Source organism: Aspergillus fischeri, genomic scaffold (genome assembly GCF_000149645.3).
Source record: "Aspergillus fischeri NRRL 181 1099437636252 genomic scaffold, whole genome shotgun sequence".
Lineage (NCBI taxonomy): Eukaryota > Fungi > Ascomycota > Eurotiomycetes > Eurotiales > Aspergillaceae > Aspergillus > Aspergillus fischeri.
In genome coordinates, this window is record NW_001509768.1 from 2,768,036 (window position 1) to 2,783,356 (window position 15,321).

At 50.9% G+C, this 15,321-nt stretch overlaps 5 protein-coding genes across 5 annotated transcripts; 4 read left to right on the plus strand and 1 right to left on the minus strand.

The window, feature by feature from the left end:
- Positions 1–923: 923 nt before the first annotated feature.
- On the plus strand, positions 924–3,739 carry NFIA_071410 (ZZ type zinc finger domain protein; the record flags this gene model as incomplete). The annotated part of the gene is made up of 4 exons (XM_001263866.1): positions 924–1,058; positions 1,280–2,117; positions 2,169–2,380; positions 2,438–3,739. The coding sequence occupies 4 exons, from the start codon at positions 924–926 to the stop codon at positions 3,737–3,739; spliced, it is 2,487 nt and encodes an 828-aa protein (XP_001263867.1).
- An 840-nt stretch (positions 3,740–4,579) lies between these two features.
- On the plus strand, positions 4,580–5,904 carry NFIA_071420 (serum paraoxonase/arylesterase family protein; the record flags this gene model as incomplete). The annotated part of the gene is made up of 2 exons (XM_001263867.1): positions 4,580–4,891; positions 4,948–5,904. The coding sequence occupies 2 exons, from the start codon at positions 4,580–4,582 to the stop codon at positions 5,902–5,904; spliced, it is 1,269 nt and encodes a 422-aa protein (XP_001263868.1).
- Positions 5,905–6,236: 332 nt separating this feature from the next.
- On the plus strand, positions 6,237–7,412 carry NFIA_071430 (uncharacterized protein; the record flags this gene model as incomplete). The annotated part of the gene is made up of 1 exon (XM_001263868.1): positions 6,237–7,412. The coding sequence occupies one exon, from the start codon at positions 6,237–6,239 to the stop codon at positions 7,410–7,412; it is 1,176 nt and encodes a 391-aa protein (XP_001263869.1).
- A 542-nt stretch (positions 7,413–7,954) lies between these two features.
- On the minus strand, positions 7,955–10,746 carry lreA (GATA transcription factor LreA; the record flags this gene model as incomplete). The annotated part of the gene is made up of 4 exons (XM_001263869.1): positions 7,955–9,288; positions 9,345–9,783; positions 9,853–9,938; positions 10,008–10,746. The coding sequence occupies 4 exons, from the start codon at positions 10,744–10,746 to the stop codon at positions 7,955–7,957; spliced, it is 2,598 nt and encodes an 865-aa protein (XP_001263870.1).
- Positions 10,747–12,089: 1,343 nt separating this feature from the next.
- NFIA_071450 (putative RAS small monomeric GTPase) lies at positions 12,090–13,323 on the plus strand (the record flags this gene model as incomplete). Its single annotated transcript, XM_001263870.1, has 3 exons — positions 12,090–12,144; positions 12,503–12,937; positions 13,010–13,323. 3 exons carry the CDS (start codon positions 12,090–12,092, stop codon positions 13,321–13,323), a joined length of 804 nt encoding a protein of 267 aa, XP_001263871.1.
- Between the last annotated feature and the right edge of the window lie 1,998 nt (positions 13,324–15,321).

The following is a 15,321-nucleotide window of genomic DNA, read 5'->3' on the forward strand; positions in this document are numbered from 1 at the left end:
GTCTTTCGATATTTCTACTCTTGTCTTTTACCTGCATTGTTGTCCGTGCTTTGTTCCGCCGTTCGCTGCGCTCTAGCATTTAGGAATGGTGTTTAAGTTGTGGCGTGGGCCTACAAATTCAAATATGAAGGAAAACAACCCGTGTGATCAGCTTCTTCTTGTCCTCTTTGGCTGTAGAAAGGATCCGGTGCCTTCTTTGGATGAGTTATGACTAATCTGAAGAATTGGCGAGATGGGAGGGTGTCGTACCTATGTACATAGTACAGGAGCACGTCCATATCTTCAAATGAGCATCACACATTATCCTTAGAAGACAAAGAATCAGTTCAAACAGTAGACCCACGGGGGAGTAGGTAGCCAAGTGCCTTTCATGCCTCTCTAAGTATACAGTAATGATGACGATGATGGATAATACCAATGGGATCTAATGGTGTTTCCTGCAAGTATGCGGAGTACCCAAGGTCGTACGGATGGTACCAATGATGATAAGGATAACGATGTGAGCTTCACCGCCTCATTCTCATTGAACTATTATTGTCAAGCCTTCCCCCGGAAAGCCGAATGGAGACGGGAGCAGCAGATGACCTTTCCTCCTCCGCATCTCTAGACTCTAGTCGACCTCTTAGGTTGTTACGTAGCCCCAGGCAGCCTTCTGCCATACCTTACCTTTACCTCACTTTATTACCCAGCTCCCTCTCACTCTCTCCTCTTTCCTCTCTTCCCTCTACCTCTATCTATTGAGTACATCATATCTGACTTCATCCATTGTACTTTTTATCATCCTCATCGATCTCTCAACCTTTTCTTTCATCATCTTGCTTCTCACAACCTTCTTTCTTCGCTTCCTGCTCATCATCTCTTACGTAGGTGACTAGTGCCTTATCTCTAGTTCACCTTCGTCACCTTCATCCTCAGTCTACACCATGGCTACCCCAATTCCCCCGGCTAGTCCAGTCGGACCTGGAACCCTAATCACAATCAAAGTGCTCTACAACGACAGCACTCGACGCTTCAAGGTTCCTCTGAGAGAACTGGGTGCTCGGGTTCTTCCTCAGAAGGTATGTAGATGGTCTCCACCCTAGCTAGCTCCGGTCGGAGCTTGAACCACTCCCCATCAAGCACCCTGGAGTCCTTCCCGACCACCGCTGGCAAGCTCCCATCCTGTTTAGCCATGAATTCTGTTCCATTAATTTACTTGATTATATCTTGAGAATACGCTGAACAGAATTGCTATCCTATTTTTGTTTTTGTATGATGCTAACGAGCTCGCGTGATCTAGCTCCGTCAACTCATTGGCGTCCCACCCGATAGCAACGTCATCTTTGAACGCTACTCTGACAGCGCCGGTTGCTATGTCCGCTTAGAGAGCGAGAACCTCGCAGTCTACAAGCAACTCTACCGTGCTGCTAAAGCTAAATTGAAGCTGCGTATCAAAGCGACATTGGTCAATGAAGTGAACGAGCCTGTTTCGCAGCCCTCTCTTGCCGAGAATGCTCCGGAGGAACAGGGCCCAGCAAGATACAGCTACCTGGAGACTGTCCTGAGTTCTCCCCCACCTGTGATGGGTGCCGAAGTAGTACCCTCTGGCACTTCTGAATCGGTGCCTGACCTTCTAGGTGCCCTCGAGAAACCCGCTTCAGTTGGTCCCCAATCTGTTCAGTGGACAAAGGACAACACGGCACCCGCTCAGCCTGGCTATAGAGACTTTGTCCTAAACACAGATAACGTCGATGTGCCCATCGTCTCGCACAGGTCCCCAACTGGTGTATTCTGTATTGACTGCAACAACTGCGGACGTTCTATTCCCAATGAACACTACCATTGCAGCATCTGTGAAGACGGTGATTTCGATCTCTGCTCTCAGTGTGTAAACTCGGGGGTCTCGTGTCAGTCTGAAGATCACTGGTTGATCAAGCGTATTGTCGAAGATGGCATTGTCACTAACAGCACTACTGAACGAGTTGCCCCTCGTAAGGTTGAGGAACCGAGAGAGTCCAACACGGGGTCTGAAACTCTGCCTGAGCTCGCTCCCGAGAAGGTCCCAGAGCCTACTCCAGCTACAGCTGAAAAGTACCCACTTCAACCTGCGGAGCGGATCTGCAACGCTTGTCTCAAGGGTGAGTTGCCTGTTGTCACATGAGGTTTCCGTTGTTGCTCACTCTTGGCAGATTTCGACGAGACCAAGATGGTCACATGCACTGACTGCGAAGACTATGATCTTTGCATGACCTGCCTTCTGAAAGACGCACACGGCCATCATCCGGCTCATCGCTTCTCGCTCCTTCATGACCGAGACTTCTGCCTGAAGAGCCTTGTGCAGTCCCGTTGCAGCCCTGGCCGCCATCACCAGCATGCAGCGATCTGTGACGGTTGTGAAAAGGTATGATTAATCCGCTGTTGAATTGAGGTTTGCTCGGAGGCTAATAGATATTGTCAGCGTATCGTCGGCGTTCGCCACAAATGTCTGACCTGCCCCGACTGGGACTACTGCTCGGAGTGTGTTGGCAACGCCGCGCAAACCCACCCAGGCCATCGCTTCGCTCCCCTCTATGAGGCCATCTCCGAGCCACTACAGCACCATGAAGTTCACTATGGCATCTACTGCGACGGACCATTGTGCAAAGACAAGCCGTTCCCCCGCTACATCACTGGAGTCCGGTACAAGTGCTCTGTGTGCCATGATACTGATTTCTGCGCCAAATGCGAAGCCCTACCAACCAACCCCCATAATCGCACCCACCCATTGCTGATGCTCAAGACACCGGTGCGCGGCGTTACTATTAGCAATTCCGTGACTGAGAACGGGCTCGGTGGGCCTGTCATTATTGCAGGTGACCAAGTCAAGAGATCTACCTCCGCACAAGCCAATATTCCAGCCGAAGCTGAGAAGTCTTCAGAGGCGCCACGCCGCGAGGAAGAAGCAACTGTGAAGCAAAAGGAAATCGTGGAGCCATCTCCAGCAGCGGCCGAAAAGGCGCAATCCAAGGTGTATGAGATGCCAACTACCGATCCGGCTTCCAGCTATCAAGCTTTCTTTATACGTGACACCGTCCATGACGGCACCGTCATGCCACCGAACAAGGTATTCCAGCAGACATGGACACTCTACAACCCTGGACCACTTGCATGGCCCGCTGGAAGTAGTGTGCGCTTCGTGGGCGGTGATTCCATGTTCAATGTCGATATCAATCGCCCCATGAGCCTTGATGCAGTCTCCGCCGCTATGGAGAGCAACCAGCTCCTCGAACCCTTGGAGCCTGGCCAAAGCGCCGATTTCACTGTGACTCTGAAGGCCCCGAGCCGGGTCGGTACTGCCATCTCGTATTGGCGCTTGAAGCTTGCCAACGGCATACCCTTCGGTCATAGACTCTGGTGCGATATTCAGGTACGCGACTGCATGGCCGCGCCCACCAAGCTGGAACCAGAAGAAGAGGCCCCTCGCGCACCCGAGCAACAGGCAGAGGCGGCTCCGGTCGATGACACCGAACGCACGGGAAGTCAAATGATCTTCCCTACCCTGGACAAGGAGTCACCGGTCGCGAGCACCCACCAGGCAATGGTTGAAGCTCCTTTGACTGCCCCTTCCGTGTCCAATCCATCCGAGCAAGATGTTCTTGAGGACGTGGAGAGTTTAACCTTGGATGACGCCAACACCGAGACCGGGTTCCTGACTGATGAAGAGTACGATGTCCTGGATGCCAGCGACCAAGACTACCTGGAAGCCCAATCACAGGTCTAAAGTCAGTATCTGCATGCTTTGGGTCTGCTAGCGAGGCCTTTGTTTTTCCAACTCGACCACATGGGCGTAATGGGAGGGGACGGCGAAGGATGCATGTATCGAGCTTCTCATCTCTTTTCAACATAATTTTCAAAAATCACATGCGATGAGGCGATGTTGCAACATTTTTGGGAATTTGATTATTTTAAAATCGCTATTCGAAGTATGAACGGAATGGACAACTGGGGGTACTCTTCTCACTTGATGTGTTTATCTGTGCTCAGTTTCTTTTAACAAGATCATTTCTCCAACTGTCGCCCAAACTGTTGTAGCCATGAAATTTGCTTTCTTCGACACTGGTGAGAGAATAATTGTAAGGGAAAGCTGTGCTCGGTTCTGTTCGGCAATTTGATGATGACTCCAGGTGCAGAGTCCATCCGCCATAGCTCCAACGAGGATCTTCAGCTTCTTCTCCACTCCCTGATGAAGATCTGTTGCTCCATGACTGACTGACTGGCCAATCGAAAGACCACAATTCATGGAGCTATCCAAATGCCGCCATGTTAGCGCTTACTACGTGGGACTATTCACCACTACTACTATCAAGATAGTCCATACTGCTCCATTCCTTCCCCGCCCTTCGGCCCCTTCCACAGTGTCACAGGTGGAGGTATCACATAATCACATTCTCAGCTATGCTCTCTTTTCTCCTCCTTCCTTTGTCTCCTTGCATCATCCTGTTGCATAAATGCGAGAAAAGACAGACACAAGCTTATATATCGCTTTCATCTCGCAGTCTCCATAGACTGAATTAACAGGCAAACCAGGAGTACGGAGAAAGGCGACAACGAGACCGTCACCATGGCTGGCTTCGTTCCTCTTGCTCTTCTTGCCGTCCTGGCTGCGACTCTGTATGGCCCTGTGTATCAGCAGCTCACCATCCTGGGGGTCTTCCGGCGTCCGGCGCCTCTGGTGATCGTTGAAGGACAGGGTTACCACAAGATTGCTGATACGATGCAATGTGAGGATCTGCACTACTGGCAGCCTACGAACAAAATATTTACAGCGTGTGAGGATTCGGTCTTGCCACGCTTCAAGTGGTTCCCTCCGTTGGGGAACCTCGAGGAGCCCGCTGTCGCATCTACAGGCTCAATCCATGTCATCGATCCCAAGGTACTGCTTTCTTCCTCTCCAACTGGCTTGGGTTATCTCGTTGACCTGTTGATTAGACAATGAAGTCAACCCGGCTCTCATTTGAGAACTTCTCAGGTCCGTTTGTGACACATGGGATCGACATCATTGAGGACCCGGAGATTCCCAATGCTGTGTATATCTTTGCTGTGAATCATCTGCCGAATCCGGAATTTACACAGGACGGGAAAGATGTTCCCCAGGCGCGATCTCAAGTGGAGCTCTTCCACCATGTTTTGGAATCAAGCACCATTGAACATGTTCGTTCCATTCAGCACCCGCTGATCGCTACGCCCAACGACATATATGCGGAGAGTCCGAATTCTTTCTACGTGACCAATGATCATTACTACCGCGAGGGATACGGACGCCTGATTGAGGATGTTATCCCGGCAGCCAAGTGGTCGAGCATCGTTCATGTACAGATCGAAGATTTGAAGTCCAAGGACGCCGACAAAGGCATCGACGCCACGGTGGCTTTGACCGGGTTACACAACAATAACGGACTTGGTCATGGTAGATCTAAGGACGAGATGCTCATCGTCAGTTGCATGGGCGGGACTCTGTATCGCGCGCGCTCCAACAGTGGCAACCGCACGATATCTGTCTTCGATGAGATTCGTCCAGGTGGCCAAATCGACAATCCCACTTACTACTCGGACCCGTATCGTACCGCTGCAGACGACGCCAGCGGCTACGTTCTGGCGGGAATGACCCGTCCAATTGATCTGTCTAAAAATCACAATGATCCCAATGCTAAAGATGGAGCCATTGTATGGTATGTGCGGCCCAAAACAGGCGCGAGTGGGAGTGGAGAGCAATCCACAGACTGGGAGTCGAGTGTTCTTTTCGAGGATGATGGCACTCTCATTCGTACTGCTAGCACCGGGCTCTTGGTTCCCAGCGAAACAAAACCTGGGGAGAGAAAGAAGGCATGGTTGTTTGTGACCGGATTCGTCTCAGAAAGCGTTATTGCCGTTGAGGTCGACCTCTGAAGCAAGTCTCCTGTATAGACAGCTCAGAATTATCCCACGTGTTGATGACCAGAATGACAGTCATAGCTGATATTACATCTCTATTCCTAGCTGTAGGGAACTTTGCAATAATTCAACGTAATGACATGTTTGTAGCCTAGAGACTTATCAACATGAAGATTGATGCCTTGCAGCCGTGGTGCTTAAACAAAAATTTCGCCGCCTGAGGCACCTATTATTTCCATGTGTCAACATTCGGACCGTCGCTGTCAGCAGCATCTCAAACACGCCAACGCTTCGCCACTTTCTTCCTCAATCTTGCCAACATGTCTCTGGTCTGAGGTGCTTTAACCATGCCATCGACCTTTTCCACTCACACAGCCCTGCGTATGCGGGGCAATTGCCCAGCCATCACCTCTATGGCATCATCCCTGGTCCAGCATCAGCACCTCCGCTATCAACCTGCCGCCATTCGCAATTGCTATAGCCTTTTGACTCGCGGCTACTCCAGCCCATCATCATCACCGAAATCACATACACGATCGCCATCATCTTCCCAGCCGGGCTCCCCCATTGTCCCGTCCATCTCCTCGACCGCGACTACTTCTCTCGCCAACGATGTCAACCCTCCCCCGAGCACCCGGCCAGCAGACCTCAACCTCCCAGAGCCTGTGTCCGCGTCGGCCGGACCGGCCGACAAGCTGAAACGCTACGTCGCGCTGGGCCGCGCCTACCTGTCCTTCTACAAGACGGGCCTCAAAAACGTCTACCACAACTACCGCGCCTCGCTTCCCCTCCGCCGTTCTCTAGGTCTACCCGCGTACCTCCCCATCTCGCCTCCCCCGGCACCCTCCACCTCCATCTCCGACAACAAGACCACACCTTTCCGCAAAGCCGTGCAATCCCAAAACCTCAGCCGCGCCAACTTCCAGCTCGTCCGCCGCGCCGCCTACGACGTCCGCCGCATGATCCCCTTCACCCTAATCCTGATCGTCTGCGGCGAGCTGACCCCGCTCGCCGTCCTGGCCCTCGGCAACGCCGTCACCCCCTTCACCTGCCGCGTCCCGCAGCAGATCAAGAAGGCCCGCCTGCAGCACGCGGCCCGGAAACGCGCGGCCCTCGCCGCCCACCAGGCGCAGGCGCGAGGCTCCGTTACAGGCCCCGCGGCCGGCTCCGACGCTGAGCACGAGCTGCTGGCCCGCGAGTTTGCACACGCCGGTTGGGTCGAGAAGGCGTCGGCGCAGGAGATCCTGCGGGCGTGTGCGGCGTTGGGGCTCGTGCGGACGCATACCCGGCCCGCGGCGCTGGTGTCTTGGTTGTATCGGCCGCGGCTGCGGCGGTATGTGGAGTACCTGGCGCTGGATGACGAGTTGATTCGGCAGGGGGGAGGGGTCCCGGCCATGGAGGCGGCGGAGGTCAGTATTGCGGTCGAGGAGCGAGGGGGCGTGGGCGTTGCGGACGGCAAGGAGTGTTGGGAGGCAGAGAGGGAGGAGAGACGGTGGTTGGAGCGATGGCTTGGAAGGGCTTAAGGCTTGCAAGTGTATTTATCTACTGATGTATATTACTTGGGATAGATATCTAGATCTCTGGTGCATGATACGGACTAGAACCGAAAGACGCCTTAGCGATTCGTGATCACTCAAACACATCACGGATCGAATGGCAAGTCCATCGTTTGCATGGCTTGATTGTTTTCTCTGAATAATCATCCGAGAACCTAGTTGGGCTGGCGTTGCCCTTGAAATGTCGTAACTTTTCGGCTGCTTCTGTTTCTTCCAGCCGGTTCGCCCCGAAAACACATTGTGTCGTACTGTACACTCATCATAAATCATGTCGTTATTGGGAGTTCATGTCACTTCGTGCCCCGAACCCAGCTAAATCCGATCATGTAGTAGTCGTTATATATGGTCCATCGACGCCTATGCCAGCTGAAACCCTTGAAAGACCATCTGCTTCTAAGATACCGCACGAAAGTCAAGAAAACGAAACGAGACAGACAGAACGCTTGCAATCGAGGTGCGTAATAAATCGCATAAGTTAAGAACGGATTGTAGTGAGAAGGAGATGTAGTCTAAGTGGCTGGGGCCTTTTTCTGTATCGCATTGCGGACCTGCTTGGCCCATCGTAGCCCACAGCTGTTGCAAAGATCGCGGTTGCCACTGGGCCCTCTGCGCCATTCGGGCGTGGTCCGGGTCTGGCACATGGCGCACGTCTTTTCGACGGGAACAATGCTCTGCTTTCTCTTGCGCTTCTTCCTCCGCGCAAGCAGGCGCTGGACCTCGTCGGACAGGGCGCGGTTCTGTTTCTCCAGTTCGCGGAGCTCAAATTGCCAGCTCGAACCTCGGGCCGTGTTCAACTCGGCGAAAAGTATTGGTTCATCGGGAGCCGGCACGTATTGATCACCGGATGAACCCATTGCCGACTTGTCGGATGTCGGTTGGCCTGCCGCAGTGACGTTTCTTCTTCCTGTTACGCTAGCGTCCCTGGAAGATGTAGCGGTAATATTTGCAGGTACAACCTCTTCAGTTCCGGGAGCAGCCTGCGGCGATTTGGGAAAACGCAGCTGCGCGACCAAAAATGATGGTTTCTCCCCTTCCTTAGTGTCTCCAGGGTACAATGTGGTTTGGGCCTGCAACATGTGACCCTTTTTGTGCCGTATTTTATGCTTAAAGCTCGTCTGCTGGCCAGTCCGAGCCACCTCTAAAGCCTGTTTTGCATCCACCCGGGCATCGGCTGGGATCAGGTCCTGAATGCCTTTACCGACCAGATCATCGGGCACTCGGCCAAGTACTGGTCGAGCCTTCGAGGACATGAAGAGAATGATGCCAGAGATCGAGAGCTTGGCCCACAGATCGTTCTCGGCTAACCGGCCTTCGCCAATGTTTGCGAGCTGGTCCAGGTGATACACGGGACAGACCCGGCCGGTCATCACCATATATTGCCGGCCGCGGTCGCCAATGTGCCACGAGCCGTGACTTTCAAACCACATGTACCCGCTATACTTTGTCCGGGCGCGGTACATGACACTGACCGGGTCGGAGTTGGTGCAGGATCGGAGATCGCGTATGACAGGACCGATATCACTGGGATGGCAGATCGTCGATAGTGTCTTGCCAATCAACTCATTTGAATCGTACTCGAGAACCTTTCGACAAGATGGAGATAGGTACAACAATTCACCCTCGAAAGAGATTACATGAATGACATCGTCGGTGTTCTCGACTAGAACGCGGTCCAGATACTGCTGGTAGCTCTGGTCAGGAGTGTCCAAGTTGTCCAGTATCGTCGAGACCTGGTCGTGACTGAAGTATGTGGCAAGGTCCGGATGCAACATATAGATGTCCGGGGGAGGCGCCACATAATTAGGCAGCTGCTTCCGCTGGTAATTAATCATGTACGTCCCGTCTGTCACGTTTGGTCAGTCAGGTCACCAAGTCCAAACGAGAGCATCCGGAACATACCTGGATTTCTCATTTTGATGGCATCGGGCTTTTCCACGAGATCGACCTGGAACCCGACATAGAATCGGTAATCAGGCGAATTCCATCGGACAGGAATCATTGTGATCAGGTTCATGAATGGCTGACCGCCCTTTCTGTAGTTAATGATGGTGGCCTGGATCTCTCCACGGTGCTCTATTGTAGACCGCAATCGAAATGCCGTATGTTGATCGACGAACTTCCGGGGCATCCCCTGCTGAACCACACCACTGGGGTCTTGAAGAAAACGACAATTCTGGCCAACAATCTCCCCCTCAGTGTAACCGGTCAGCCGCACAAAAGCCTCCGATACATAAATGATAGGATGATCCTCCTGGTGGATGTCGCACAATGCAAATGCACATGACAGATCTACAGCGCCGATGTCAATCTTGGGGTCGGGTCTTGAGACGACCTCGGCCTGGCTGAGGTTAGCTTGTACATATGGTAGCATTCAAGCCGTCGGATTGGCAAGACGGAATGATCTTACCAATATGCTCATCATGTCAATGCCGCTGCTCGAATATATGCTGTTATAAGGGGTGATCTCACCGGTGGTCGCCGACTTGATTGAAGCTATAGAATCCCATGTCAGTCCACAGTCTGTTCATGCGCGACACGTAACACAGTACAAAGAAGACGCACTTTTCATGGGCGAGGGCCTCTTGGGCTGAATGTAACGGTGAGAAAAAACTTGTGTTGTAGGGGCCTGAAGATGCTGGCGTCGCCTGTGCGGTAACTGCTGGCTTCGCGAAGAATCAGTCGATTTCGAAGCGTTGGTTGATCTGCGGGTCATGGACGTGGTTTGGGCCATATTGGTGCTTTCTTTCGCATCAACCGAGGATGTCCAGTAGGAGTTGCTGCTCGATGGATGCTCTTGCAAGGTAGAAGAGAAGGAGGCAGTTGGGTCTAGGCTCATGGTCTGGTTCTGAAACGAAGGAAGCTGCTGCATCGGCTGCCCATTGAAGGTCTGTTCAAACATCAAGGAGGGTCGTTGGTATACGGAAGAAGGGTCGTATGCAAATGCACTTGCTGCGTCCAGTGCCATGGGCACGGAGTTCTCCATGCCAGAGAGCGGGTCATACGCGAACAACGCATTGGACAGATGGTCAGCCAACGGCGCAGGGGCCGCGGGAAGAGACGAGCTAGAACCCAGCAGCTCGTCGGCTGACATGCTGCTCAACAGCATATCTGACCCATGAGATTCAGAGAAAGGAAAGTCGCCCATTCGGAGGGGATCAAAAGGCGCAAATGTCATCATCATCTCGGCGTTGCTACAGTCAAGGGCGGGATGAGAGGTGTTGGACTGGCTACCAGAGGTCGTGGGAGCCATGCGGAATGAGGTATTGCCATAGTAGTCGCCATTATTGAAGTTGTTGGCCATCTCAAGACGTAAGGCGACTTTCGATCGATTCGATGGCGGAGTGTGCTGGCCAATGAGCGGATCGCATCTACACAGGAAGATCTCGAAAACTAGCCCACGATAGTAGACATTCCTTCAGGGGCCAATGATTGGTAGCCCTGTAAGTGCATCCAGGAGTTTCTGTCTGAACCAAGCTGCAGAAGGTCCCGGATGTATAGACGATGATGTACAGACGAGATGCAACTGTGGAGTTGCTGGGAATCTGGGAGTAGATTAGTTCCCCTGTGCACTAAAAGAAGCAAAGCGGAGTCGGACTCAGAAGAGGGCCATGACAATATCAAAAAATCATCAAAGGAATTGAAGAAAAGGTTTACCTTGAAGATCACAACAGGAGAATTGGCTATCAATAGTAACCGCACAGAACGGGGGAGCAGATGAAAGATATGCGGAGTACCTATATCACTGAGATGAAGCGATGAAGCGACCGTCCAGATGAAATGCGCAGCGCTGGATGGACGGATGTGGATTCCGTAGTTTTCATCGAATAAGACTGAGAGGCGAGTACATATGTTGAGGCAGTATGAGGATTCATTCTGTTTCTGTGAACAGAATGACTGCAGACTGCCAATGAGCAGAGAGACGGAGACATTGAACCCAATTGATCAACTTGACGTATCGAATTCGAGTGTGACAGATCAGTTGAGGCACAAGGGGCTCATGGAGGCAAAATATCACGTATCCAAATATTTCAAAAGGAAAACAACGAGTCCCCAGAGCCCATCAGGGACCAGTTGAGGTTGAACTCACCGAGAGGATGTAACTTATGAAAGCTTAAGCATCATTGATGCTTTATACAAGCTTCCTTGTACCCTGTATCTACCCAATTCGATCTTGCTGCAAGTGGAAGTAAATATCTATCAGAACATCCTCAGATTTATCCAAGTCATCTTATTGAATAGACTACTCGTATGCAACAGCATATTCTCCCCATACTTATTTTATATAAGAATATCCTATGTATGATCCTGATAAGATAAGTGGAAATTGCAGATGGCCATCATACACCGAAAGGGGAAATTTGGCGTCGCGCCGTCTCTGGCGGCGTCTCTCCTTTTGATCGCTCGTCTCAGGAGTCGAGTCCAGGTCTCTATTGCAACAAAAGAAGCTTCAATGTGAATATTCACACAGTTTTGGGGCGCTCTCTCGATCATCAATCCATCGCAATTGCGATTCTATTACCTCCTCTTTTCGCCCATAGCCCAGACGGCCTTTTCTCAAAATACTTGATGTATCACGAAAATAAACATCTCCTCTACTGACACCCAAAAATTCAGCATCCGTTTCGACATACAGTGAAAGACACAATGGAAGACGAGCCAGACAAAATCTCCATTACAATTTGCGGCGATGGAGGATGCGGTATGTTTTTCCGCATTCTTGCCAGTGAAGATTTCCAAGAGCTCGGGATTCTCTCGTCTGGACAGCGAGAGGGATAGCTTTCATTATCGAGAAAAGTTGACACTGATCTGCCGAGGTTGATAGGTAAATCGTCCATTACTTTGCGACTGGTGCGGAGCCAATGGGTCCACGAGTGAGTATCCCCCTTGAAACAAATCGCAACGTGCAAGAAGAGAAGACTGACACATCGCGACAACCTTAAAAAGATACGACCCTACCATCGGTAAAGCAGTACCCGAGCCCTGAACTCCAATTTTTCTTTCGTCTCGACGCGTGTGATCTTCTCTAACACCAATCTTGATTCCTCGGAGGACTAAAGAAGATTCTTATTCGGTAACTCGCGTGATCGATGGCATCCCTTATTTCTTATCCATCACCGATACGGCCGGCCAGGAGGAGTATAGGGGGCTGTTTGCGCTGTCCAACCTGAGGTCGGACGCGTTTCTGCTCGTCTACGACATCACCAATGCATCGAGCCTGAGCGCATTGGATTACTTCATGGGTCTGATTGATATCGAGGCAGAGCAACGCGCGGAAGACAATGCTCGCTTATTGAAGGAACTCGGGGATAGCGCACGCGGTGTGGAAGTCGGCATGCCTCCTCCAGTCAAGATCATCGCTGGCAACAAGTGCGACCTAAAGGATAATCGCGTCATCTCTGCTAGGGAGGGACTGGAATACGCCCGCAAGCACGGTTGTGGGTTCATGGAGACAAGCGCGAGAGATATGGTGAACATTGAAGAGACATTTGCCCGTATGTGACTTGTCCTCTGGCAGTATCAAGGCTGTCGGGGTGAGACGGCCTATTGATCTGATGCTATCGCAGTCATCGTCCGTCGTGTTACCGAAGCTCGTCGACTACATTACCAGCAGAACCAGGCGACGGCGAATCCTGGACAGGCCGCAGCGTCTGCAACCGCGCAACAGCCTGCCGAGCAGACGGCCGATGAGACCATCGCCGCTAACCCATCAAAAGGTGCGAGGTCCCCGTTCAGCCGTCTCTCAATCTTTGGAAAGAAGAGCAGTAAGCGTGCTGCACCCAAGCCAGAAGATCAGCCTGGCGGGTCCAGAGCCGAAGCGGTGGAATGGAAAGAGGAGCCCGTCAAACCAAGTAGATGGCGACGCCTGCTTTGCTGCTGATTTAACATCAATCATCCGTTCGATGGTATCATTCTTTGGTCTCTTTCTTATCTTCTGCTTTTACTTTATACCCCGGTCATCCGCCTATTGACCGGCGATGCCTTTCCATTCTTGACCATGTATTCGGGATGAATTCCTTCGACATATTCTCATCATTTCTTTGTTTTGTACAGTATTGATAGGCCAGATGGACTCGATGTTTGTGCCAACGCAGCATCGGTCACGAAAGAATGAAGTCAGTCATCAATCAACCTCGGCATAAGCAGGGGTAACCAAGCATGTTTGCTGGAGTCAAGCTTAAGTCCTGTGCAACTGTCACGCAACTCGAGCGATTTGGTGGGTCAAACGGCTTGTATTTCCGATCAGGACAAAGCCTACCCACATCCACTTGAGGACAAGGAGATAGACACCTAGAGTCTGGCCAATTCAATGGTAGACTTTCATCATCTATCTGACATCAACGTTCGATAAGATAAGCGTAAATCAGGGTCATTGATCGTCCTAGGCCAAAAAGGTCATGTGGCAATTGAAAATAACAGGATATGCACATAGTGAGATAATTAGAAAAGATGTCCGAATCATTGATCATCATTGGGCTGATTGCAAGCCAAAACTCTATCTCAGGAATATCCTGGACATGTGGCGCAGACATGAAGTCAGCATTCAGCTCTCAGCTCTAAGCAGGTAAAGGGTAAAGAGGAAGTTGACTCTCTGATCAATGGGTCGTCCAGCTGCAATTGGCTGTTTCCCAGATATCAAGTAGGTTCTAGGTTGGTCCTCGGCGGAGTCAAAATACTGAGATAACCCTACCTCTCTAAGCGATGCTCGTAGACAGTTTGGACTGTAAGGGGCAAGGGCGAATCATCAACAGCAGTCATGACATGATCGGTGATAGACTTCCATCATGATGTCAACGTCATTGACTGGAGATAACACTAAGGCGGCTTTGATTTCCGCGAGAAACAACTAGATGGGCAATAGAACGATAGAACATATATCATGATTAGGTAGATACAGGTCAAGCTAGAAGACACCTCAGGTGAATTGTCTTACCCCGTAGCATTATAGGGAAGAAACCATGTCCTGAAATTGTGCTCGCAATGAAGTGCATACGACGGAGTATTTACTCCGGACAGGATTAGAGCCGGTCTGCCGCTAAGCTTTTAAATGAGGAGTATTTGCATATCCAGGAGAGGGAGAACCCGTGACCGTGAACCGATGAATCAGCGGAAGACGCATAACTAACTAACTATAACTAAGTTAGTTTGCTATGCTGATCGCTGAAGCAGTTGAGAGTTGTCCTGGTGAGTAAAGAAACGATCGGCAGCCATGTGCCGAGAAGAGAAGACTCGAGAATAAGAACCCGCTTTATGAACGGGTTTTAGATAATAATAATGCGATGTTTATGCGTCTACTCAGTCTTTGCAAATACTATACAGCTTGATGGGTCTGGCCAGTATGCTGTAATGTTGAACAAGAGCGCTCCATGTACCTGAAGCAATGTGATCATGACAGAGTCAGGCATCATCAGGATCGTGAATTGATCCTGCCTCCTTTACCTTAGAGTTAGTACCTTATATCTATTTTCTAACAAAGGGTTGTGCGTCCTTGCTATCTGATACTAGAGCCGATGATCAACCAGACTCGGATATACGGAGTCGCTTTTACTGCATCTTCCGAAAATTTTCTCTGGTTATGGATTGGCTACTGAGAAAGGGAAAATGAAGGAAATAAACAAATTAAATAATAAAAATGAATTAAAAGACAGAGCATGCTGAGACCAGTGAGACGAGCAAATGCCTGTAAGAGGAAATTTGAAATCAAGGAAACATCTGCCCGGGACATCTCCGAGGCCCGATTGAAGTCTCCGGTTCCGAATACTGTATCGTAACGGATATCAGATGTCCTGTACCACTTAGTGTAAGGTAAAGTATCTCAGCATCTACCTTTAGATGCATTCTGTATTCCTCACAAGAGATTTCATGATAGGACTTGGTC